Genomic DNA, 27767 nt, shown 5'->3' with positions numbered 1-27767 from the left:
ACTGGGGCCTACGATCGCCGCGCTCGGACGAAGAACCATTGTCGCCTTCTTCGCTTCAAGAAGACATGGAAATACCCGAAATATGTAACGCTACGAATATCGAGGGGTCTTCAAATGAAGTCAAAACAAACTGTATGAAAAACAGAAAGATCCAAGATATTTTGAAGCAACCATCGACGAATTTAGTACCATCGAAATAAGGGATGTCATAACATTTTTTAAAGAAAATACCTTTTCTGAGATTTTGGATACACAGTTTGACGCAGCGCCTGTAAAGACTAGAGATTAATGAACAAGTTATGAATTCAGATGGAGTTTTACGGCATCAAACTTCGCATGAATCTATTTCATTAGTGACAAAATAGAAGCAGTTTTATAATCGATACATTTCGCCAAATTTTGTAATGAAATTCTCTACTTCAGCGGGCCTGAAGATGAGAATCGAGGAATGTTTTAACTGTAATTAAAGTTGCGCTAGACGAATACAAGTAAAGGAAACCCGAGCGTAGTTAAAAATAGACCAAAGATTAGCAAGCTTTGGTTTTGGTGATGGAAATTCTCCATTTTATTATTCGCCCAATATTTTCATCGGCAGAGAGAAACGGAAGTAAAAAAACTGAAGAAACTTTACGCTAGTAAACTAAAAAAGACTCGAAGTGAAATAAAGTTCAAAAAATGTTCTCGTATACAGTGGTTTTCATGATTCCCTGCACGAAAGCAACAATATTGACAACCAAAACTAGCTTAAATTTACATAAATCTTACAAATATGAAATGGTACCCTCAATTACAGGCAATCAAGAGTCGAATTACTGTGCGAGATGAGGACAGTTTATTTAAGAGATTTATTTTCCCTACAAGCTTCACGAGATAGCTTCACTAGCAAATTCTGTCTACCAAAATATTAAACCCATGACTTGTATTTACACTTAATCTCTATACATTAAGATTTAATAAACTAACAGCTTGCCCAGTCTTGTAGACGAATTTGAATTTAAATTTACAAAAGGAAAACTCTTCCTAAAAACCACATGGACAAAACCACAACTAAAACAACGAAACACAAACAATCAAACGGTGTTCGACTCAGTAAATAGTCTTCGCGGCCCGGGCGTATCGCCACGTGTCGTTGTACATGTATTCCGGGGTACCCGTATCCCGTGACGATCACCCGCGTCCCGCGAAGATGAGAAATGGGACCAACTGCTCCACTATTTATTATGTCCAATTTTCGATCAAACTTCTAAATCAAAACCCGCAGCACAGTAGTAGTTGTTTCAAGCTCTACCACAAAACTAAATTGTCGTTAATAAATCAACTCCCCATTTCGTCTGAAACATTAAAGTCTTTTATTTACATTTCTTAATTTTATTAGTATGTGTAACAACAAAATTATCAACACTTGCTATAAAGACAACATACATTTTTAAACTAAAGTGGGTAATGTTAAAGTTACCGATTTTCAAACAATTATTGCGCCCTTTAGGAGGGAATAAATAAATCTTTGTGTTTCATTTTCTTCAGCTCTTACCGTGGATTTCACGGACCTGAAGAGGATGGTACTTTGTGTAATATTTTCTGGTTATTTTTCTAAATAATTCAATTCTATAATGAGCCATTGAGGTAATTGTTTGGACTGTCACGCAGTCACGCAACGCTTCTTGATTTGAAGACGTTACTAAGGAGAAGAGTTGCGTGACGTGCAGTTCACAGTTGATGCCATGAATGGTTTCATGTGAGCTCAATTCACTCGGCATCTTCTTTGGGTTTAGTTGCAGCCTTGGCTGGGCGTTTGCCATGTTCATAGTTAACTAGCTTTTGGCCAACAAGATATCTGAAATAAAACAATACAAAGTGGTTTCTCTCAGTTAACTACCTTTGAGACAAAAGCCTTGAAATTTACTTCAAGATACTCGAGTTTCCTAGATGAATTGCCGAGCTGGCCTTGCTTTTAGCAACAGAAAATAGACATGAGAACGAGGTGTAAGTAAGATGCACCTAGTTCCCTGATAATGACGTTACTATATCCTCAGCTGAAGTTACTTTGTGCCTCAGTTTCAAAACGAGTCCTCAAGCAAAACCTTTCATATGAAAATGAGTTTGATTTGCAAGAAAATGGACCTGTAGGCGGAAGCCGCGAAGACTCGTTTTGACACAGAGGCAAAAAGCAACTCGGGAATGACCTATAGTCCCAGAATAGCAGATTTGCACGTTATCGTCATTTGACTACAAATTCCAGAATTCTTTCGTTTTTTGAAAAGGTGAATTAATCAACATGACACGAGCGTGGGACGAAGAAAAATTCTGAGTCCCCGACAGGAATCGAACCCATGACCTCCCGAACACCGGGCGGGCGCTCTATCCACTGAGCTACGAGAACTCATGGAGAGCAAGGTCATTTAACTGAGTTCATATATGATAGGTGTCCTGCATACTGCTAGGATCAACGCTATCGAATTCATCGTGAGTAGTGATAAGTTAATAAAGATGGTGAATTTTAAGCTCGGTAATGAAATGTGAAGGTGAATTAATCAATTAATTAATTAATCGATTCCTGTCGGGGACTCAGAATTTTTCTTTGTCCCACGCTCGTGCCATGTTGATTAATTCACCTTCACATTTCATTACCGAGCTTAAAATTCACCATCTTTATTAACTTATCACTACTCTTTCGTTTTTTCTTTATTATTGAAATTTTGAATTCCCAGTGGGGTTTAAATAACAATTGTCCTAATTAGCATAAGAAACAGAAAAAGTGAAGGATTCTGGTAGTTGCAGTCAAATGACGCCATCAGGAAAATCGCACTAAAATGCTCTTAACATTACGAAAGGTTGTCGGTTTGTTGATTTCCATGATGACACAAAAAAGGGAATACTGGGAGCAACAAAGAGAGCTAGACATGAACTAATTTACAATGTCACTTACTTATCATTCCTGATGCGTTCGTAGAGAAGTCGAAATTGTCGTCCTTGGAATATGAAGCCCACAATTAAGATGAACATGGCCAGTAAGAACGGATAAATACGACGGAGACAGAACAGGGCGGTCTCGGGCGATCGCACTGAAAAAAGCAGTACAATTCAACAATCTTAGTGAAAATTGTGAAACGATTCTGTTGTGGTGTGTCGGTGGTCAATTTTCAGCTTAAAGTTGAAAAGGTAACAACTGCCGTAGTAGGTATTTCTGCCCTCCGTTGGAGTTCTGCTCTTCCCAGTTGAGAAAAAACTGAAAAAAGCTCCAGAGACAGCAAAGGCCGATCTGTGGCTAGCCTACAAACTAAGCCGTAAAGACGCAGGAGAACTTTACTAATCAAGGCTAGAGAGATTCCAGAATGAAAGAGCTTCCATTGTGCCCTTGTTGTTCTTCACGATGAACTCAAGAAAACTCAATGATTGAACAATCTAAAGTTCAAGTACTATATAACTCTTGCTACACTAGAAGAGATCAAGCGGTTTGCATTTTTCTTCGCTGGGGAATAAGGTTTCCTTACAACTTAATCCCAATATAATGAGACAAGGCGTCCTTGAAAACAAAGTTACTCACTGAATTTTGAAACTACATGCTACAATTCATACTCACCAAATATGGGTACCACGCCAGCAGCGATGACGTAAGGGAACGAAACAGCCAATAGGAGACAAGTTACAACGGGTAAGGTCACATGACGGAAAATGAACATGACGTTGACATTCCGAACACCATCTTGATAGACCTGGACAAAGCCGATAAATCCAAACTGGTTAAATCAGAAAGAAAAGGGTAACTGACTTCCTATTCCTTTATCATCAGCGAGCAGCATGGCCTGCAAATACAACAGCTTCTCAACGCTCCTGGCCTCCTACACAGATGTCCTTATGGCTCGTCACGCAATCTTTCCGCCCCAACAAAAAATTGCGTGACGAGCCATAAGGCCGTCCGCGTAGGGGGCCGGTTTCAGCAATGAGAGGCGGCTGTATTGGCAAGCTACATGCACTGCTACCGGGCGAAATAGACCAAGCTGGCTGCAATAAAACTGGTGTCTAACCTGTTCCAAGGCTCCCTTGAGCCACCAATTCGGTCCCATCATAGTCACCGCACATATGATTTTCATGTGGAGCACGCCCAGAGCCCAGTCCTAATATAGAGCAAAACAGACACCAACCTCAGTAAGGGACCGGTACATAAAGTTCGCGTGCTTTGAAGAATGGCTCATTCACTCACCTGCCATGGGAAAAACAAGGGAGTTTGATCAAGAGGGACTCGTAGAGGTGCAACCACAACGAGCTCAAACAGTAGGCCCAGCAACAAAGGTACCAAGCCAATTAGGGCAAGAGCCACAATAACACATTTGAGACCCTAAAAAACAAAACAACACTTTAAAATGAAGTGAGTTCATTTATAATTTATGTACAGTAAGCTCCAAATATGAACGACATCTAATGTAAACGTACATAAAGTTTAATGTAATTACGGCCATGTTAAGTTCTCCTTCGTAATCCTTCTCAGTACTCCCTAACCTTAACCATCGTTGTTCCCTTATGGGCCCTTATTACCTTTCTTACGATTTTCAACCTTAGTAAAATTATGAAATAAATCTGAACTGACTTGAGGTCTGTACTTAAATTCCCAAGACTACTGAACATTAGTGATTTCTCTCAACATCACCACAATGCGTCTTAAATTTGACTGATGCTGCGATTTTCATGGAGAAGTCGCTGAGTTACGGGCAGCACGATCAAGCTAATCATCTGACGGAAGAATGTTCGGTACGATCGTCAGAACTCGCGCTAACTGCCCACTGATTGATTAGTAAACTAAGGATCGAAAGCTCTTCGGATATGCCGAACTCTGAAAAGACAATGAAGATAAAGATAACTTACCAAGAGAAACCACTCGAAGAACTTCATGGCCACACCCTTCCAACCAAGAGGCACCCAGGAGACAAGAACACTTCCCACTCGACACACAAGCCATATGATGTAGAGACCACATGCTGCAGTGTACAGCTCGTGCACAGACGCATCACCCATCCACAACAGCATCACGCTACGGCCAATGGACACTGGGAAAAAAAACAAAAAACAAAAACGCATAGTTTCATATTATAGAGCTAGAGGTGAGCTGTTCATAACAGTTCTATAACTTGCTAAAAATATCAAGTAACATGCTCCGGCGAATCAGAACAAACACGACGGGTTTTAAACCAATCAACAACCTCGTTCTCAAAGTCTCTTATCTTCCTACTCTCCCGGAGCGAGAGAGGAGAGACCCTGGTTGGGTCTGGTCACGTGCTTCTTTGAGAATTGAGAACATCCTCTCTCGCTCCGGCAGGGCGTGAACATGAAAGACCCTGGGAACGAGGTTGACCAATCAGGAGCAAAACCAATCATGACTTGGCTGACGCGCGCTTTCCCGCGCTTGGCACGGGTTGTGGTTGATCTGCACCACTTCAAAACCTCTATTTTGACTCGTTCCTGTTAATCTGCACGTCTTTTGTTCTTAGGGCTTGGGCATTGTTTGTGTTCTTCAACTACTGTTTCGTTTGACCAATTATCAAGAACCTGGTTCTACAAGAATTACTAGAAAATCGCTCTCTAAGGATGACTTGAAAAAACAAACAAACAAAAACTACAATGGCATGTTTTGCGTTGCAGGTAAGGATGTCAACATCAGTGCATAGAAACCGAGCAACATTAGGTTTGTTTAGTTAACCAGTTCGGAGAAAAAACCTCTGCGATAAAATAGGTTCGTTTAGAACGATCTACAAGCATTGTTATGATTGTTGACGAGGACCATGTCGATTGCTAGATATTTTGCATGTCCTCACCTTTGCTCAATGTTGACAACACATAATTACATCCCTCAAAACCATGTTTTAAAGATTTCTCCACAACTCACCAGGGCCAGTTAAAGACACGAAACTTGCAAGAGAGAGCGACATACACATCAATACGACAAGCAGTAGAATCTGGGGGACAAGAAACAAGAACACATTATTAGAAAATGCCACCTTTCCTCTCTTTTCAGCTTCAGAATCCTTTGGCAAGGCCTGCATTGGACCAAATCTCTCATACGGTTTCAGTGGCATGAAGTGACTTGGAGTATTTCGACTCCCCATGGATGGGATGCTGGTCCATCGCAGGGTTACCCCACAGCTTTAAATTCACCGTAATCCTAGGCTTATGATAGATAGGGGGGGGGGGGTAAGGAGGTGGGGGAGGGAGGGAATTGGGCTCAATATATATACTACAAAAGAGGTGGACTTATTTGAGGGAGAGTCGATTTCTTACCTTGCTTAGCAACGTCTCAGGTGAAAACCCTCAAGTACAGTAGATTGCTAAAGGAGGAAATGTGCTTAACACTTACCCTGAACACAAACATGGGTGGTCTGATGTAAGGCTGAAATCCAAGAGCCGCTCCCCCTTCACCAGCACCGTGACCACCAAACGGCGGTGGAGCCTGCACTGCATTCTGGCCAGCGACATTAACTTGAGGGACATTGCCTGCATTTCGTTGGTTGTTCCGATTATTCAAATGTAAACCATACACCTGAAAGAATGGGAATATTGACAATACACTCCAAAGTTCCCGATGTTCACATTGAAGTTGACAACTGGATTCTGCGCTGTTTTACAAATTAGAACATGAACCAACATGACGCAAACCTAATAGGACATTTCCGGGTATCTTGTACCTCTGGTTCAAAACGAGTCCTCAAACATAACCTTCGATATGAAAATGAGTTTCATTTGCATGAAAAAGAACCTGTAAGGGGAGACTCCTTTTGATACAGAGGCACAAGGCAACTCAAAAATGGCCTTTTGATCAGATTGCGCTATTTCAACATCTCTGTTTTCCGGACTGACTTGGTTTCAACTGGCCTACCCTGGTCCCAGAGGTTTACTTTCTTCTCTCCTCGACTGAAGTGAAACATTTGCCACTTTGTGACTCAGTTTTAAGTGAGAAATAGAAACAAATGTCTACAATTGTACTCAGTAATGTCAATAAATATATCTTTGATAACAACTTGCTGAAAACTTACATTTGCTACACCATCCAAGGGCACATCTCCCAGAAGATACGATCGAAGATTTCTGCAATAAGAGCCAAAACGAAACTTCTGGATGAAGTTGTTCAACAAAAGAGGAGTAGAATCAACTTTTGTTTGAGTCCTTCATTTCTTGCAACTTTTTTTGATTCAAAATTAGAAATTCCATCTCTATCTCGCGTTAGCATTGAATAATTCTTCAACAAACGGATCCTGATTGCTCATTCAAAGGAGACAGCGTTGTAAAGAGGTCAGAAAGTTAAGAGGTCAAGAGATCAAGAGGTCAGAAATCAGAGGTGCTTTTTTGTATTTTTGACCTACAAACTGCAAGCTTTAAACACAAACCATGAACCAGTTATCAAGGAGTGATAACAATAAAACATGCAAAAGACAGTATTAATGTTAAAGCGAAACCTTGACATAAGTATCAAATCAAATCAAATCAAATCATTCATTAGTTGTTAGGAAACTTACAGAATAAATGCAGCTGCCACAGCCCAGCCACGCATGACATTCTTCAACCACTGACGAGTATGACCTTGCTCTAACAATGCTGGTAACACAACTTGCAGAAGAAGCAACTCCAGAGATAATTCACTGACTGGCACCTCACTGAAACAAAAACATCATAAACCTCCTTTGAGATAAAAAGAAACTTGGGATGGTAGGCCTAACTCTGTATTAAATAAAGCTGCGTTTTCAAATTGCTCTGGCATAGTGTGAACCGGACCTCAGAAGGTAATCTCACTTGTGTCTGCTCAAGTCCAAATTTCAAAATCATATTCTCTACTTTTGTTATGCTAGTTTGAATCTTATTCTGAATTTGCTGGCACACCAAAAAAAATTTTGTAGCCTTTATTATTTCCCATATTTCCCTGTCTTCTAAATAATGAGTTGGCACAGCATGGAGAAAATTGACGCTGATCACCGTTCACACTAAAAGAAGGTTCACAAAACTGCAGTAACCAACAAGTTGCTTACAGGAAACTTGGTTTGGAACTGACCTGGATAACTGGACATTGTAAGGCAAGAAGTTAGGCAGAAGCCATTTGATGAGCCTGACAGGAAGGTACATCATCAACAGCACTGTGGTGCCAAAAACAACCTGAAAGAGAAAAAACAAAACATTTCAGTTACGATCATTTTCTAAGAAACTACATGTACCAGTTCATAAAACAAGCGCTATTTACACTGGTGGATGTCTAATTTTGAAACTATCTCACACTATCTTAGGAGGACTGGTGCACTAGAGCAATCACATGTCTTGGTTTGTAACTTGGACATTAAGACGATAAAGGCAATTACAAAAACTCACCAGGGATAGCAAGAACCTCCTTGCATGTCTGTAAACTGGGAGCCGTATCATCTGAAATTATACACAAAATTCTCATTTCCAAATGGAAATAAACTAAAAAATGTTGAAGAAGGGAAAAATGTTGATGTAGTCTGCAGATCCACGACGAAATTCATGATCAATAACAGGACAGACGCATGAAAACTGATGTCAACTTGTTAAACTTTGAGTTCAATCCTCAGAATTGCATTGTGCATCCCTACTGCACAATGCATTAGCATGCACACATACACAATATTTATGAGGAATCACCCTATTGAGGGCCAGGTGATTATTACAAAGTTAGACACAGTCTTCCATATAAGTGGAGCCCATGCACAAAAGCTATCTTTGAAAAAAGGTTGCTCTTTTTAGAACACTCAGTGCAGGTCCTGGTCACATTAACAAATCAAATTTGGCACTTTCCACGAGTCAAGCCCTGCTCTAAGTGAAACTCTAAACAAATGGACAACTCTCAGTTTACTTGGTGTTAAAGGACTTCCTCACCTCCTGAACTGGATGAAAGTCAGGGTCATTCAGATTTCTCAAAAACCACAGGACACCTGGTCTGAGGACTTCTCTGAGCAGGAGCACAAATGAAGCAAAGTAGAACACATAAACCATGCCAACAAGCCAGTGAAGAAACATGGCTGTACCTTGGAAAATAAAACAGTAGTCTCTTGGTAAAAAATGTAAATATGTATAGCGCACCACATTATTATTATCATCAACATTGTCATCGTCATTGTTATCGTCATCGTCATCATCATCATTTCGTGTATAATGGGTTTGCAAAGAGCTAAGGCTACATACCCTTCTACATGCATTGCATGCCTTTTATCTCATTCTGTGTAATAACAGTGTAGAAACATGCAAGGGACTATGGCAAGACAACTCTTGACCCAGATTTCTCCTTATGCGCATATTGCATAAACAAGCATAAAATCTCCTTCAAGAAAAACAAAAGAATCATTACTACAAATACCAACTATTACAGTACCTGGTGCTGAATCAACACTGATAAGCCTGTCCTTCAGAGTGGCTCCAAAAAGTGACTAAAAGGACAATAACATTGAGCTTATTAACAAAAAAGCCCAAACATCACTACTGTCAGTCATAATCGCCGGCTAGCTCAGTCAGATTTTCTGTCAGTGTGATGGAGGATGGAACTACCATTAATAGAAGGTTCCAGCTTAGTGATCCCAAGGATGTAGTTCTTTGTTTCACTTCTCATGACATTTGTAATGGTAAAAATAGAATTGCAGTCAACCAAATAATGCTCAGTCATGCCATAAAGATGAAGTCTGTGCTTCCTGCACAGATTACAGTATGTAGGTTTCTGTTTGCATCAATCAACAGACTATAATTCCTACTACTTCATCCTGAAAAGAATGCTAGTCCATCACAGGTTATGGAACATGCAACCAGCTCAGTGCAGTGATCTGGGTAGATAGTAAAGGCACATGATTCATTCACAAGTAGTCTAATGCAGTGTATGTTGTTTTTATCAAAGTAAGGACGTCACTTACCAGAGAACACACATCTAACCACCATCCACACACCAATGGAAACAATCCAATCTCTACCAACATTAACAGTGAAACCTGCAACGAAAAGTTACAAAACATTATTGTAAGAATCACGGTGATATATCAACAAAATGTGTTAAAATATGTGTTATACATGTAAAGGATTATCTTCTAAAGGCTGCTTTTCACAAGTGAGAGTGGTAGTTGGAGTTGCAATATGAGGTGCAGAGTGCTATGATCTAGTGAAAATCATAACAGAGTCGGAAGTACATGTAGAATACTGACTCTGTCGCTTGTGATCTAAGACTACATTGTGAGAGTCGGAAGTAATAGCGGAAGAATAAACCAATCACAATGCTTGATTCCACGCCTTGTGATTGGTTGGTTGTTCTCCTGCTTCTACTTCTGACTCTGACAATCTAGTTTTCGATGGATCACAAGTGACTGAGTCATAATAATAGAATCAGAAGAAATGGAAACGTTCTGATTCTTCCGACTCTGATCCATGAGAGCTTACAACTCCACTTATGACTCTGATTTTTTTTTTTGCTAGGTCATAAGTGCTCTTATGACTTCGACTATGACTCCAACTCTGACTTTGTCACTAGTGAAAATCAGCCTTAAAAGAAACCTTTGACACTCTGAATACAGCTGTGACTGTCTCATTAAATGTTAGGTAAACACTTCAGACAACTGTTTGAAAAAATGATCTGAATTTCACCTGATTATAACTTACTTTAGACTAAATCATATTGCTAAAATTAGTCTGACAGTGTGTGATTAGTATACCATCATATGATCAAATATTCAGGTACTAAGGTCAACAACAGCATCTTTGTCACTCAAACAGTACCATTTTAACAATTTTTACTATTGTTTGTATCAGCAGCCACATAAACTTAACATCGCAAATTTGAAATTGCTAAATATCATCAAATCTCCATCTCATCTACCAAAACTTTGCAGAAACACCAAGTTGGAGCTGATTCTAAAATAGCCTTGAGTAGCTCATTGCTCAGCACAAAATTTCAAAATTGATTAAAATACTTACTTTGACTACTACATAACACAACCCCAATATTCTTTTAGGTCTGGAGAAAGAACACAAAATAGCACTCAGTATGCATTGGTTATATGACATCCAGTATAACTTACAAAATCAGCACCCTGTTGTTTCTGAACTGACATGACAACCAGCATTGCTAGTTCCCCTGAATGGGATGTCAGCCAATGCCAGGGAACCCCAGAGCATTTCTGTCAGGTTGCCCTCGGCTAACAGTTTGTCGTGCACTACCCATTCATTTGCTTGAGTGGAGAGAGCCACTGTGAGAGTTAAGTGTTGTGGCTCAGAACATATAAAGATTACCAAAACTAGGCCTCACATCTGCACCACTCAATCTGGAGATTGATGAGGTGAGAATACAAGGTAAGGCACCCCTTTCTTCCCAAACTTGCACTTCTCACCTTGTGCTGTGCTGCACGCTGTATGAAGAAGACTAGGGGCAAGTCAGAGCTGATGACAATTACTATTGATAACAATACTATCAGTTCAAAACTTTTCCCAAATGTTTGCTCTAAAATTCTTACAACTTTATCTGATTCAACGCACAAGGAGTAACAGGAGTAAGTAAATAGCTGCTTTCCTAAAAGCAAGCAGAAATAAATTTAATAGCTCTAATAGGAGAAATATTGAGTCAGTAATTACCTTCTTAATCCACAAAGAGATGCTACACTCTGAAAACAGAGTCAAGGAATTTTTCCAATCCTGCTATTGTAGTGTAACACAAAAAAGTACATGTACATGGATTGCATTGCCATATTTTAAAATAACTGTCAGGTAATTCTTGATTTATCGCAATTGAAAGGAGGTTTCTTAAAAATTTGCATACAGGTCTGAATTTTGTTGCATACTTGATAAATCTGCCAAAATTGGTTTAATTTGAAATCTGGTACTGTCTACATAAAATGATGTAAAAATAAATTATGTATTAAGGCAATCTATTATGTACAGTTTTAAGGTATTTTGATGACTGAATAGAATTTAAGAGACTCTGCTCATTGACTTGCTGCAGACAAATAAAACAGCAGCTTTAACCTAAACAGCTGGTAAACAGTCGGTCATAATCAGGGTTCCAGATAATTTTTTAAGGCAGGGTGTCAATAAGGAATTCCAATGGTTCAATTCCCACTGATCCCACCAAACCATTATAAATGTTCTTTTAATTTGTCAGGTCAATTAGCTGATCTTGTTGGGTCTTTGACCTGAGACCCCTCACTTGTCTGGAACGCTGCACAATAAATTCTTAGTTTCTTACAGTAAAGGATACATGACACAATATAAGAGAGAAAGCAATAATCACATAGCCCAAAACAGCAGTTAATAGGCCTTCAAATTTGGATGATTGAAACTGCAAAATAAGGATAAAAAAGCCATTCATTTGATGAAGCTCTTGATAGAAAACAGATACATACACATATGTTACTGATTGAGTTATCCATTGTACATGACACACTTAAGAGAAAGAAGCAAGTAGGATTATTCATTTATAGAGACCACAACCCTTATGCTTACATAATAGTTGTTTGGCACTTCCTTTCATTCATTTCACTTCTAAGCTCTTATTGTGTGGTTAATTTTTTAAACAGAGATTACAGCTACAACCTTACGACTTGGACTAGAGGTTCCTCTGTACCTCAAACCAATTTCAAATCTTATCTATTAATAAATTATCATGAAAGGGTTTTTTAAGCTCTTGCTTACCACTTCTTCAAGAGACAAGAGAATGACTGTGAACTGGCCAATGTGGAAAGGACAGAAGGCTGTAAAATAAAACAAGCCATGCATGTTACAATCAACATGTAACCAGAAGATAAGCGACATAATCTACAGTACTGTGACATAAAGCAATCAAATGTACAGTACAATGAGTACAGTTTTAATACATGTACCAAAATTAATAATGACCGTAAGGTAAAGGTTACTTACCAAAGACCAGAATAAAGGATGTATTTAGAGAAACCACCCAGAAGACATGCTCCTAAAAAGGAAAGTCAAAATGTTTCATAAGGATTTCAAAGGAGTAATGTTTTAACAGTCATTGAAACACCTGCTCCACTAATCTAAAAGCAAACTTACCAAAAATACAAGAGAGCCATCCAGCCCAAGCATCTGCAAAGAGAGGAAAAAATTTCACGTTGAGTAGCTAGTAATATTATTAACTTGTCAGGCTGTCACTGAACTTTGTAAACTCAACCCCACCTGACTCTTTTTAGAAAGCAGTAAGTGAGATATCTCACCCTTTCCCATGTAAGTTCCTCTGCAGCTCTTTCCCATTCAACAGGATTCCAGTTTCCATCGTCTGCAAGAACAACAAAAGCAATGTTCCTAACAAATTAAGAGAAAGGTACTGAAGGTTTGGTTTAAGTTTCTTGCACCTTGCCATGAAAATGTATCTCATTGGAACCCTGAAGAGAGGTCAGTTGACTACCATAAGTACTGAGCTGTAAGATGAACATTGACTAAAAAACTCAGAAACATGTTTAGCATACCAGGGCTATAGCCAGAGAAAATTATGACTGAGAAAATGTCAATACTTAAGTTGCTACAAACAACAAAAATGAAAAACAATGACTGAGGCAAGCACCTCGGTTTTCCTGCTACTAGCTACAGTCCTGCATACCAGCACATTCTTTGAGTAATCAATGTTCTTACTGTGCAAATACATGAATTAAAAAACACAAAAATTTTCCCTCTGCTGTTAGTTTTGTTAGTACTGACCATCTCCATTGTTAGCTCCATTTTCTGCATCCTGATTGGCTCCATTGTTGTCTTCCTCTTCTGGTGCTTCTTGTGCATTGTTAACATTTTCCCCAGCCCCAACACCCTCAGCAGCATCCCCAGCACCACCCCCAGCATCATTATTAACCTGCAGCAACAAAATAGTAATGAATATGTATGTTGTAGGTCAAAATGATATTCAGATTAAAATGATTTTAACCTAGTTTGATTCTCAATTTCCTTTGTCTTCCATGAATAATAATTAGGGTTAGAGGACAAAGGAATTTTATGAATTTCAGTTTGACCTACAACATATACATGGTGAGTCCTATTAAATAAACTTGCTGCCACTACACACAAAACATGGGCCACCGACTAATTTTTCAATGCTGGCTGACTCAGTTTTCAAGTAATTGCCATGAAGAAAAAAACACTGGTAACAGCACCATGTAAAGCTAAATTTAATTGAACTACAATACAAAAGATGATATTATCGTATACATAATTTCCTGATACAGTCAAACTATGTAATTGTACAATAATGTTGGCAGTGAAATTCTTTAACTTAGCTATGCATATACCTCTGAAGTGTATTAGCTTAATATGCCCTTGATCAACTTACAGCATTAACTTGGGGAAGTGGATCAACAACATTGGGCTCCAGCCATTCTGGACCACCATTCATCACAATCTGTTCCCGTAACCACACCAAGCTGATGAATGCGCATAATGTACAAGCTACCACAAAACACCCTCGTATACAGTCTGAGAATAAATTTTCACTACAAGACAAAGATATCAACCACAATTAATTAGTAACCCTCAGAGCCCTAGAGAAACCAACTGAACTGGAGGTAAATTGTGAAACTTGAGAAATGAAAAAGACATCTTAAAAGATAAAGACATCATGTATGAAGAATATTGACCTGCTGACCATTAATGACCATTAATAATATTTTCCGCCTGGAGAGCTTACTAAAATGTAGAAAAATGCTACTAAGAAAACCTTATGAGGACAGTTTCAAATTTACATTTCCTTATCTTGAAAAATCACATTTAATATCAAGGGTAACCGGTACACCCAGAACTGCTAACATGGCGATTCTTGCCAGTTGGATATGGAGCACATGGAGGACCATGGAGAACACTGATAGTCCAAGGATAGTCCATTGTATGCTGGTACAATAAGAAATAGCTCTCACTTACGTTGATAACATATCTAAAGGAAGAGTAAGAAGTGAATTGACAGATCCAGCAAACAGGCATCTGTATATGCGATCTAAAACAGCAAAAAAAAAAAAAAAAAAGAAGAAAAAGAAAAAGAAAAAGAAAAAAAAAAAGAAAAGAAAGGAAAATAAGACAAGGAATTGCACATGCTACAAAATTATTGGTCACTTTGAGTTTGTTATCGCTCCATAAATACACAGCTATGTTATAAACATGCTGTATGTTGTAACAGTTTACTGTACATAATTATAATGAACAAGAGTGTACAATTTCTTGAGTATTATTTTGTAATAGTAAAAAAACATTGTTTCTTGATGTGTGTTCTTTAGTTACAAACACACAAGACAAGTACTTGGCTGCACTTTTGTGCTTCTCTATGGACTTCCTTCAAGCTGTTAAAAATTTCCATGTGCTTACTCTACAATACCCTGAACCACATTAACTATTCCCTAAATATTATATAGCCTACATATGGGTACATTTGATAATTTAAATATTAAACGGAAGTGTAGCAAAGTGAGGGTTCACTTACATGCTGTAATAGGCACCACTCCAAGCCAAGCTAGGGCCACAAGTGTGTAATGAAGCCAGTATTTAAGAGCTCTAAGAATATTTGTTACTAAGCCACCAACAAAGTCCTTAACAGGAAGTCTGTTTGGCATGTCTGGTGCATAAACTGTCAAATGGCAATTGATGAGAAGCAAAAAAAGGTTCATTACTAAATTAAATGATACAGCAAATACTGTACAAAGATCATTTAAACTTCTAAACAATAAACATATACACTTATTACACACTGTAACAAAAGGAATGAACACAAAAAATAAGTGACTGAATGAGTGGATGTGTTATAGGTTAAAATGAAATTCCTTTGTCTCTTAACCCTAATTATTCATGGTTCATGAATAATTAGGGTTAGACCACAATGGAAATTGAGAATCAAACTGGGTTAAAATCATTTTAACCTGAATTTCATTTTGACCTACAACAGATGCATGAAAGAATGAATGCATGCATGTATAAACAAAATCAAATGAATGGATAAATAAAGGATGAATGATTGAATTCATGGATGAATGAATGAACAGATAGATGGATGGATGAATAACTAGTAAAATGAACATTAAAATATGAAGCAGACAGGTAGTTAGATTGAGGGACAATGCAACAGACGGACAACTTTGAAATATTTATTTTCTTGAAATTCATACTTGAATTACAACTAGAGAACTTTGTGCTTTACATATCTTTTAGATGAAATGTAATGTAAGTCCCATAAAGTTACATTATATGATCAATAATCTTGTACAAGGTACTTACTTGGTTTGAAAGCAAACCGATGATTACATAATTCACAATACCTGAAACAGACAACAAACAAGAAATAGGTTAACTCCAAAGATATTACATACCATATCAACCATTAAGTTTTCACACTGAAAGAAGCTTACTGCTTCTTAATAGTGATGGGCTAGGAAAATCAATGGGTCATACATTGTACACTGTGTATGGTCATTGAGTGAAGTTACCACTGATAACAGTTTTCTAAAGAAACCACAGGTTGTGGTGTATTGGTGGGCAAGTAAAATACGTAGCTATTAATACTGTGTATGGTCATTAAGGTAATTCCTCTGAAATAAAAGTGACAATAGATTTTTGTTCAAACTAAAAAAGGGGGGTGCCCATGCTCATTAAGGAGCAGTGAGGCATTGAAAATGCCCCATTTTGGCATTATTTAATGCTTATTATAAGAACGCATTCCCAGTAATTGTAACATCTTTGTGAGCCCGGACTCATAAGAACATGCATTAAACTACAGTCAATACATCGTGTCGGACACAAATAAACGTTTTAAGTTTGATTCAGACAGAAAGCTTAATCCTTGGTTAAAAATTTGACCCAAATTTCTTGACGTGGTTACCGACTGCCAAATAGAAAAGACCACTGTGTATCTGCTATTTTTCTTATTTATTCAATTTTCAGCAATAGAAATTAGATCAGTCTTTTCTCACGCAAAGCTTATGATTAGTTGATTACAATGAGTGGAAAAAAAATTGGGGTGCCCGTGCTCGTTGGTGAGCTAGAGCCATTTTTCAACTGACAGAGCTCAATATCAAGGCAAATCCGTCATGTTTTCAATATGCGCGTGCACGAGCGCGTGCTAATGACGCCATAAATTATGCGCAGTAAGGATGCGCAATGCAAATGTGAGGAATGACCTTAAGTGAAGTTACCACTGATAACAGTTTTCTAAAGAAACCAAAGGTTGTGGTGTATTGGTGGGCAAGTAAAATATGTAGCTATTAATCAACTTGAAGTTAAAAGGGAAATGACCTGCCACAATGAATTTGTGATGTTGACCTTTCAATCATTAGTCCTTAATTGTCAGAACAAAAAAGAGACGCTTGAAGACGCTTGAAAAGTCCACTTCACAAACTAGTCACGGTGGGTAATTTACCTTGAGTTTATCAAATTTCAAGTTGATAGAAATAGCTATTATATGTAGATAAGTCTGTCATTATGAGTAAGTAAATTATTGTTACTACTGACAGGAAGGGATACTTGTCTGATCCACTCGTTCCCCAGCATTTTTGTTTAAGGTCACTGGCACCCATTTACACTCTGTATATTCCCATATTAGAGAGAGACATTGTGTGAGTAGGCTTCTTTCTCTAGAATACAATACAAGACTTCTGTCCAGAGATCAAACTGGGACTCGTGATGACTTAAATGCACCAAACAATCATCTGCCTGGCTTGGACGTGTTGAAATACCCTTACACAGAAAAACTAGATTTCCATGGTTGGGCTTTTTTATATACATTGATTTTACTAACAAGCATGAATTTTTACTAAATATAGCTTACTGTATGTAAAGGACAAGAGAAACAAATATGAACATCTTGCGTCTACAAGAACAGTTAATTGCGATTCAACTTTTTCCACATTTTTGTAAGCTGTCCATACCAGTTCTCTAATTTATTTTATGTATACATAGACATTAACTTATTTACTTTAAAACAACGAAATAATAACAGAGGAAATCCAGGTAAAGAATGAATACTCACTCTTTTTTGCTGTGTTTAAGCCATTGAACCAGACTGTAAATGAATAGAAGCAGGAATCAGCAACAACCAGACCTAGTTGGTTTGAAGAGGCTAATACTTAAAGTATATCAATTTGGGCTCTGTATGTACTCTACATTTGGCAGTATAATCTGAGCATAAAACATGCAGAATTTACTGCATAAGCACTAAATCTAAAGCCATAATGTTACAAAACACTCTGACTTTTTATTCCTTGGGTAATATGCGCTGAATCGAGGATGAGCAACTACATTTTTAGTTTTTCACTATTCTCATGTCACAATAATAAATAAAATAATGCCTACACTAGCACATTATGCCATGATCACGAAAACAACTTTTCAAAGAACAGTGCTGCACTTTAAAATCAGTCGCTTGTGACTACTGTGCAATCATTTTTTGCCCTTTGCTAAATGATTACACAACATCAAAGCTACAAAAGTTACAGACGGCCTGGAGTTCATGCTGTGGACAGCTTTCAGTCTGAGAACCTTCCTGTTCCTTGACAGCCTAATATATGTACATGCGTGGCTCTGGGTCTTTTATTAAGTTAAATAGAGTCTAAACGAAGCTTCTTATCAAAAATCGAAAAAAGAATTCGTGTCTATATAAATACTAAATAAACACCATCACATTTTGTTTTTCATTTTAGAGTAACCCATAGTGTTCAGTCAACGGGTCCTTAAAACTTCCGACCCGATAATATTGACAGCAACATATTGGTTGGAAACCATAGGATGCCTTCTAAATATTCAAGAATTTTCGGTTTTATTCTATTTAAATTTCTTCAAGCTTGAAACAAATGTTGTACACTTTGTGAAACTGTGTAATTAGTTCGTCACTTTCTGTCCACAATCATTTCTAATCAACGATATTTACCCAGCTTTAGATCGATCATCAAGTGAGCGAATTGAGCTTACGTACCATTCCTGATGTATATATTTTATGCTTCCGGTGCAGATACATGGATGGTATAATGGCTTATCATGTGTCCCTTCAGCTCGACAAACCCTGCATATGTCGACTAAAGGAAGAGGAGAAGCAAGACAATTACAAAACTGTGCGTCAACACAAACAAGAGATCGTTGACCTCTAAAAGGCTTTCATTTTCAACAAGAAAGGAACGATTTAGCGTAATCTTTGAAATATTCAAGAAGAGTCAAGTTAAATCTCCAAGAATAACTATTTAGCTCTCGATAAAACGATACAATTAAGTAGATACAGCCATAGTTCATCCCACCTTCGTGTACTTCGTCCATCTTGTTTCCTTTCGTCAAAGACTATTCTGGGTTGTGAAGCAATGCACTTTCGCTCGCCCCAGGCGCTCGCAGTTTCCGCTTGGATAAAGAGTAAATATGGATGCAATCTTCCACGAAAAGGTAATGTTTTGCTTCAATCCCTGTTTCGTTTTCCAGTTTATAAAAACATAAATGCGTTAACAACGATTGGTAATAAAGCTTTGTTTTCCTAATGTAGCAACAAGGCTCTCTGTGTGCACAGCACTGCCTCAATGCGCTATTACAAGGTGAGTTAATTAGCTTACTTGAAACGAATTATTTTTGTACAGTACTTGTATGGCTTCTAAGCTTAATTACTGTTTAAGCTTTTGTGTCGTATACGATTCGTGATGGATTAGGAATGAAATCCGTTTGTTGATTCTACTGGTCACAATTTAAGTTGAGAAGAAACACCGTAATTAATTTGGCCGGCAGGCTCACTGTGTACCTTGCTCGTTATTTTGAAGTGACAGTGTGTAAACCTTGTCATAATTTTTATTAACACCACTTAGCCTGTTTTGATTTTTATTACTGTACGTGGTTTCCTCCAACTAAAGACTTCGTTCTGTCAGGGGGTTTTCCAAGGTGTTTGAGGAAAAGAAATTTGCATAACATTACATGCCAAACTCTCCCATGATCGACTAGACAGTGGTGACTTTTCTTTCACTTCAACCATCAATATTTTAACGTTTTGGGGCCATTTACTGCTCATTATACCATGCAACTGAATAAAGGCCAATTCAAATCCAGTGTTCAGTGGCTATTTCCCTAGGGAGGAGCAACATTTTGCTGTTTTCTCCCACTTCTCCTTTCTAGTTTCCTGGCCTTTCTTCTCTCACCTCCCATACCCTTCCCACAACAACGCCCTCCAAGGTTTTTTACCCTTGGTTCTGATTCCTCTGATCCCCTTCATTACAATAAAAGAACTGTGAACAAAAGCCAAACCATTGATCTAAGAATTCAACAGACTATTAAAAGGGTGAACCTGATATCCCTCTGAGAGGGGCCTGAAGGTGTAATCATCGTGGTAAAGGGGATTTGCCTTTTTTTTTTCACCGGTAAAATGGGATTCAGTTCACTGGGACTGGAAATCATGAACAAAAAATGGAAAATGATGGGACCTGGATTTACATAAAAATAGACTGGGAAGTGGGATATGGGCAAAATTTAGGTTTCAAGACCCACCTCTAAAACAGCTAGTAGGTCAAAGACCCATCCCAATCCAATAGCACATTTTCTTGCACACTTGGCTTCTCTATATTTCAGGTCCTTACCTAACCGCGGTAGATCTAGCAGATATAGCAACTCAGCTAGATGAAGATGAAAGAGAGAGAATGGCAGAGGGAGATGTTACCTCGCAAGATTATCAAGAATTTCTTAAGGTACTACCATACTACCTCTTCAAGTGGCTACCTCCCTACAATGGACAGAATGCTTTGTTCCATGAGGCTATTGTAGGTTTATGTATGGCCATTGTAGGTTTATACTAATTCAACTAGTATTGACCATTATTTGCTTGTTCTATGTTTTTTTGGGAGGTGCGGTGGGTTCATTGTTAGCTTGTGCACTTGTCTACAGATCAAGCGGCCTGGGCTTTGTGTTGTGTTCATAAGCGATACATTTTACTCTCACAGTGCCTCTCTCAACCCAGGTGTATAATGGGTACCAATGAATTTAATGCTGGGGGTAACCCTGTGATGGACTAGCATGCCATCCAGGGGGAGTAGAAATACTCCTAGCCACTTCATACTACAGAAACTGGGATAAGCTCCAGCCTGATGGGACACTTGGTTCGTATGCAGACTATGTTATAATCTGTGAGTTCTAAGTGCCTATTAAGTGGTATGTACTGTCATTTGATTTAATCAGCAACCATCCTCAAATATGGATGATAGTGGATTCTTCTCTATTCAGGTAAGGAATCTTATGATATTTCAAACACTATTCAACTTGGGCCTTGTAGAGATGCGTAGGTCCAGTAGTTTGTGTACAGAACTTAGAAATTCACTGTTATGCTGAAAATAATGATTTGAGGTTCCAAGACCATAATTCAAAGATTTTAAGCCTTCCAGAATTTTGTTCTGAAGAGTGATAAATAATCATTGTGTTGTTTGTTTCAAATCAGTGTATCCAAAATTATGTTCAGATGAAAACATTACACACACAGTCAATATATACTTTGTAGTACACTCATCTTATGAAAATCAACACTTTAAGGTTACCGTATACCTTTCAGGGGTGTCTCACGTCCAAGCGATGTAGCGCGTCCAATTTAAGCTGTAGATACCTAAACCCCTATATCAAATTAAAGCTTATAGAGCTGGCTATCAAACCATACTAAAAATTTTGAAATAAAATGAATTGCCGATTTTTTCACGGCCACTAAATGCAAGCATCCTAATCACCTTTTGGAAGCTACAAGGCAAAGTGAATTTTGTTTTTCGCCATTTTATTTTTTTCTGCGTTTTTCCATGTTCAATTGCAGTAAAAAGTTACAGAACATTTTTGAAATAGGATTTAAAAAATGTGAAGTGATCGTACAAAAATCGCTCTCGGAGAAAAAGTATTTCGAAATAAACAATTTGCAGACACATTTTTGTTTTTTATATGTTAATCTAGCTACTGTCCAAATTTGAGGGCAAACAAACAAATTCCTTTTGAGTTGTAAATCTTTAAAGTGTCTGCTTCAGGTGAAAAAATTTATTCGAGAAAACAGCGCTAAGAAAGATATCTTGCTTTGCAAACAAACTCCGCCTAGAAATGCCTTCAACTGGGTTCTCAGATCACTGAGCCAATCAGCGCTTGGAAAATTTACTATCATTAACTGGCGGTGAAATTTTCGCGTGAATCTCCAAAAAAACCTTGCATTTTGCAATGCACTCAAGGCGGAGAGATAATTTTTCTGCAGCTGGGTTTTTCTTGAAGCTGGTTTGGCAAAATGGGGAAGACGAAAAAGGATATGAACGCTAGAGTAGCTGGGCGACGAGAACAAACTAAAGACAGCGCGGCAGAGCAAATGTGGATGGATAATATTCCAATGGATCTCAATGAGTTGGACGATTCATCAGTATCGAACTCAACAAAAGAGTCACTGTAAACATCGCTGTTATTGCTGTCAAGCTCCCAAATTTTACACAACCTTTCTCTTCTCTTGACTCGATCTTTTTGCCCGCTTGATACGTCCGTAGCTTCATCCGCGAGGCCAACGTTCGCTTCTTCACTCATTGGTTGATTGTCTCGGTTGATTGCATACACGTTATAGGGCTGTCAATCAAGAGGGAACTTTTACTTCCAGCCATAACGTAAAACCTCCATTTCTCCGCCAATATAAGGTTTTTTTCAATTTTGTTTTCAGAAATTAGAGATTACTCTTCGACCATTACTTTGAACCAAAAATCCAAATTTGAAAAAAATTGCCGATCTGAAGGTATACTGTAACCTTAAGGGAGAGCACTTATTAGAAAGGGGGTGCTTATTCAAGGCTAGAGTCTAAGAAAAATTACGAGGAGCCCAAAGGTTCCCAACCAAGAAATCTTGGATGCCCAGAAGAAAGTAAGTTTTTCCAGTCGCCCAAAGGCAAAAGTTAGTTGTCTGTGGCACCCTGGCACTTCTAGAGCACAGCCCTGTTATTGGAAGGAGAGTGCTAAATTGAAATATTAACAGCAATTTTGTCTCAGTAGTTTCTTGTTTGTTGTTGATTTCAGGTGATATGTAATGCTCTCAGGGTATGGGGTATTGAACTGATTCCTTTCCTAAGTCCTGAAGCCAGGCAGGCCAGAGAAAAACCTCAGTAAGCCTTCATGGTACATTATATTTTAATGTTAAATATTTTTAAAAATTGTTGGACAAACTAGTGCAACAGTTACAGTGCTAGTGTAATTCTGAAGAGTTGCAAATACTAAATTTAAAAAAAGAATTAATAAGTAATTTATTATATCTGTTTTATCTTAAACTAGGAACCAGAGAGCATTTATATGTAACTTACAACAACACTGGCTGACAATTAGAAAACTTGGTCATCAGGTAATGATATGAAATGTGAAATTCTTGTCAGTAATATTATTGGTCAAAAGAGAGCATTTTGGGTTTGGACACCACAGAGCTGATTTGTCCAATTAACATACTAGTTCATTAATTTATAATGTGTTTAAGTAACTGTGTTAGGTGCCATATAACAGCTGCCTGCACCTTGTTAAGTAGTCATGTTAACTTTTTTTGCGCATGAATAAATTATGAGGCTAACAAAATCCCACCTGCTTAATTGAAAACCCCATCATGATGGTACTGAATCCTTTTAAGTTCATTAAAGACTTTGCAAAGGATCTCATTTGTGTAGCTTGTAGCTAAAAGATAATATAAAAAAGAATGTGGCTACCCAGTTATTTCATAAACAGGGAGTCCTTGATTCTCTGTTTATTATACTGTGCCTGCCACTGGGCATGAAAATGACTTAATATTAATAATGCAGAACTTTAGTATTTGTTATTTTTATGTCAATCATCCTCCTTACTGTTAAACAGATCTTAAACATTTTTCTCTCTGAAAAATGTTCCACATGTTTGGGTGGCACTCCTTGAAATGTGCAATGTTTCGATCTTTAAAACAGCGTCAAACCCATTCTGATTTGTGAGACTCCAATGAAATGGTGTTGATAGCCTACGAGCAGGCTCACATTGGAGCACAAGTGTGTGTGGCGTAGCCGCGAGCACAAAATCGAGTGGTGAAGCTGCGAGACAAGAAAGTGAGCCAGCTCTGATCTCTGCAAATTTTGTATTTCCACCCTGGAAACTGCAGAAAACAATAAGTCAATTAATTTTCACCGGAAGTATGAACTTTGGCAGCTCAGATTTCTCAGGAAAATTGTAAATCTTTTCGTAACAACATGTAGGCGTGATATCCATTGTTGATAAAGTTTTGCTGAAGAAAAACTGTCAAAGTTTATGTCTACTAAGGATGCACACTTGATTCCAAGTGATTGTGCTTTGGCAATCTGGTCTTTGATGATACTGGTAAACAGGCAAGCGCCTTTGTCAGTGTTGTTTCATTGCCCGCTTGTAATCACATACGTTTGTAATATTAAACTACTTTTCACATATGCAGTCGGCAACATGACAAGTATGTCTTGAGTCATTAACATACTTTCAACTGCTATTTCCTGGTCCCTCTTTAGTGTGAAATTTAACCAGAAATAGACTGGAACTTTGTTAAAACATCAGTAAAATGCACACTCAGCTCTTCCTCTGACTCAAAATGTGGATGACTTGTTTTTTATTGTGCAGTAAATTACCGACTCCATGGGGATTTAATCACTCATCATCAGACATAATAGATTGGCAGTTTTCTCGTCTTTCCAGCTTTTCGACCAATGGTATTTCACTTTGCTCAGATGAAGCAGAAATAAAAAAATTAGAGAGATCAGGGCAGGCTCACTTTCTTGGAGCCTCTTCACCAGTCTCCTTCCTGCCAGATTGCTTTGCTCTTTGCCGCTCGCGCTTGTGACTCAAAGGTGAGCCTGTTTGCTGGCTATGGTGTTGACTGGTAATATTATGGTATTTTAATGTATCTGTAATTTTCACTTTTTTCAGTGGTTTAACCTCAACTCGCTACTTTCCAAACCAGAACTTATTACAGAGACATACTTGTCATTATTTCTTACACAACTACAGGCAGAAGGTATTTAAAATTGACCTTTTTTTCAGTCACTACAATTTATGACCTTCTGTCATTTAGCCCGAGTAAATGGACCTTTTCCCTTGTGTGTGAAACGTTCACTATACAGCCAATATTGAAGACATACAGTTTTTCAGGGTGGATAGTAGATATTTGTTTTGTGGGAGATAATTAGAATTTGAGTGTGTGAAGAGGAAGGTCAGAAAATTCCAGTTTATCTTCATACCTTCCATTAAAATGTTTCATTTTTTGAGACCTCCACACCCCCAGGGATCACGTTTTAAAATATTATTAATAAATATTATTGTTTGTAATCAGTTCCAAGCATCAAATCATAAGGCACTAGTATACCTTTTGCATTACAGGTTATTCAATATTTGTTGTGGAGGGAAAATTACCAGAAAGTGAAGCAGACCAGTTATTAAAACTGTGTCCAGCTAAGCCAGAGAAAAAGCCTTCAAAATCAACAGCTCACACATATGTTAACAAATCAGACTTAACAGCTGCTCTTCAGCAAGCCACTAGATTAGGAGGTGAAGGTAAAAAATAAGTTGTTTTATATTCTCTCTTTGCCAGCCAGATATTGTTCTCGGCACCTTTTTCCATACATTTTGTTTAGCAATACAGTGGAACCCCCATTAAGTGGCCACCCTCAGGGAAATGGGAGGTGGCTGTTTAATAGGAGTTGGCAGCTTAATAAGAGTGAGTCGAGAGTTTGTGGGAATGAGCATGAGGCTGAGTAGAAACGTCAATTTTTTTCAAATACAAACATGATTAAGGCGCTTAACTTGTGAAGACATGATTGATTGATATATGATCGTTCATATATTTACTTTTAAAGTTAACATGTGTTTGAATGTGAGACTTTCCAAAACAAAACCAAACTGTGTGACTGTGTTAAATTAAGATTAGGGGTAAGGACAATAGACAACCCTTACTGGGACAACCAAAGGTAGCTGTGGCCACTTTAGTAGGTGGCCAGTTAATAAGGATTTTCTTTGCAGTTTCTTGCAAGAATTTTGAGACTCTGATAACTGACCATGTAACAGGGAGTGGTCACTGTTAGTACTGGTTAGCTTTACAGATAATTGACTACAATTATGAGAATTTGGTCATGGTCAATTAAAATGCAATGTTTTGTTCATCAGACAAACCAGCTGATATGGATGAAGTAAGAAGAAGAAGAGAACTATATTTTACAAGGTAAATTTGAACATGTTGAGGTTTGTCATCTGCTCTTCTGTGCAGTTTATGAAGACTACACCTCCCTGTGCTGAGCTACTGCATCTCTCCTGAGCATTTGCCAAAATTGACTTAGGTCACCACAAGTTATTCTTTCTACTTTGTTTGTAGGAAAGAACAAAACCAAGCAGGCAATCCAACCGCAACTGCAGTGACAGCAGATTTATCTCAACAAATAATGACAGGTCCAGGTCCACCCACAAGTCAGGCTGCATCCTCAGGTAGACTAATAAACAAAAAAAACTTTTGAAGTGGCACATTTAAAAGTATCAACTCGGTTGCAGATCAAGAATAAATGGTGATCAAAACTACAAAACAATGAGTGCTGATTAGGCACAAGGTTCTAAAGGGATCTGTAGCCATTCTCTCCCAGGAAATGTTGGGGATTTTAACTCCCTAAAGTCCTCTGTCCTGGGTTTCTGAGTGATTCCATAAAATGATGGAAACCGTCATGGATCCACGCCTGTAATTAATGTGTTAAATTAATGACATAAACGCACATAATTTAAATTATACACAGGAACTAAAAATATATCAGCTTGGTCTATAGTCTCCTTTGAGGTTGTTGAACACAGTGCTCCCTTCCCTGCATGACAATGCCAAACAGCTGGATGCAAATTAGGAGACCACCATTAATCAAATAATTATTAAAAATTTATTTTCATTTATTTGTTTATTTATTTTTTTCTTTGAGGGCTCACTGAAAAGTGCCGTGGTGGGTTGCTTTGGGCTCCCTTCTTAAACCTCTTATATCTTGTTACTGTAATTTGATCAGAGTCAGTGGTGGTTTTATTTACTAAGGGCCCTTTATCTGACTTGACCAAAACAGATATTGCCTCAGGCAGTTTTTATCTGTCCAACCTGCCGACCATAGGAGCACCTTGCCACCCATGTTAGTTAAAATTTATACTTGACTAAAATATTTAATGCTGAATCAATGTTGTCTTATCTTGTTTTCAGATTTATCCGAAGAGGAAATGCTTCAGATTGCTCTTCAACTGTCTCTTGAGAAGATTTAGCAGATGCTTTATGAACAAACGAATGAAGAATATGAAATTGCTTGTAACAGTCCTCCAGTTTTTTTAAGCATTTTTTTCCTTCCTTCTTTCTCTACTCTGAAAATTAGTCCTAAGGTGTGAATGTGTGTAAAAAGAGATCTATTGTAAACTAGGTGTGGAATTTTGTCCAAAAATAAATGTTACTGCATTGGAGCCCATTCAGAGTGTCTCTGCAACCATTATAGTTGAAATATAATAATTATAATTGATATGAAGTGAGTGAATCAGTGCTTACTGTTACTCATGCCGGCCTTGTTATACTTCACGTCCTTATTGACCACCCATCCACTGAACACAAATTTTTGGCCCTTTCTTCCACTTGCCTTTATGTATACAACTTGCTATCATGCCTCCTTAACCCCATTGAACCTTTTTCTTTTTCTTTGTTTAATATATTTATTGTTATTGGTGAGTTGCCTCAAATTGTAGCTTGACATTCTTTTTTTTTTTGTTTTAAGCCTTTGATTCCAGCCCATATTCTCTAAGCTTACTTCTCTCTTTAATACCACACCCAACACTGTAGGACTTGTACTAAAATAT

At 37.9% G+C, this 27767-nt stretch overlaps 3 protein-coding genes across 3 annotated transcripts in view; 2 read left to right on the top strand and 1 right to left on the bottom strand.

Annotated features, from left to right (window-relative positions):
* Positions 1-657, top strand: part of LOC145466523 (uncharacterized) — a 1950-nt gene extending 1293 nt beyond the window's left edge. Inside the window, exon 1 of the mRNA XM_081450247.1 lies at positions 1-657. This exon is cut by the window's left edge and continues 1293 nt beyond it. Within this exon, the coding sequence (XP_081306373.1) occupies positions 1-200 (200 nt within the window). The 3' untranslated portion in view covers positions 201-657.
* Positions 658-793: 136 nt separating this feature from the next.
* On the bottom strand, positions 794-19272 carry LOC145466431 (E3 ubiquitin-protein ligase MARCHF6-like). The gene is made up of 30 exons (XM_081450148.1): positions 19221-19272; positions 18905-19004; positions 17963-17995; positions 16216-16256; positions 15428-15571; positions 14875-14947; positions 14291-14450; positions 13669-13816; positions 13188-13249; positions 13027-13059; positions 12877-12928; positions 12652-12710; positions 12218-12298; positions 11596-11624; positions 10942-10981; positions 9891-9965; positions 9362-9416; positions 8869-9017; positions 8344-8394; positions 8033-8133; positions 7503-7640; positions 7023-7074; positions 6347-6529; positions 5879-5948; positions 4861-5042; positions 4202-4336; positions 4026-4115; positions 3581-3713; positions 2927-3062; positions 794-1834 (listed from the first exon to the last, which is right to left on the bottom strand). The coding sequence occupies exons 1-30, from the start codon at positions 19237-19239 to the stop codon at positions 1747-1749; spliced, it is 2712 nt and encodes a 903-aa protein (XP_081306274.1). The 5' UTR covers positions 19240-19272; the 3' UTR covers positions 794-1746.
* LOC145466475 (ataxin-3-like) lies at positions 19263-27767 on the top strand. Its single transcript, XM_081450197.1, has 11 exons — positions 19263-19359; positions 19457-19505; positions 20524-20639; positions 21127-21171; positions 22962-23047; positions 23214-23280; positions 24843-24930; positions 25293-25466; positions 26076-26130; positions 26281-26390; positions 27130-27767. Exons 1-11 carry the CDS (start codon positions 19336-19338, stop codon positions 27186-27188), a joined length of 873 nt encoding a protein of 290 aa, XP_081306323.1. The 5' UTR covers positions 19263-19335; the 3' UTR covers positions 27189-27767.

This window comes from Orbicella franksi, chromosome 13 (genome assembly GCF_964199315.1).
Source record: "Orbicella franksi chromosome 13, jaOrbFran1.1, whole genome shotgun sequence".
Lineage (NCBI taxonomy): Eukaryota > Metazoa > Cnidaria > Anthozoa > Scleractinia > Merulinidae > Orbicella > Orbicella franksi.
Note: the sequence above shows the minus strand (reverse complement) of the source record. Positions and strands in the feature narration are given on the sequence as shown.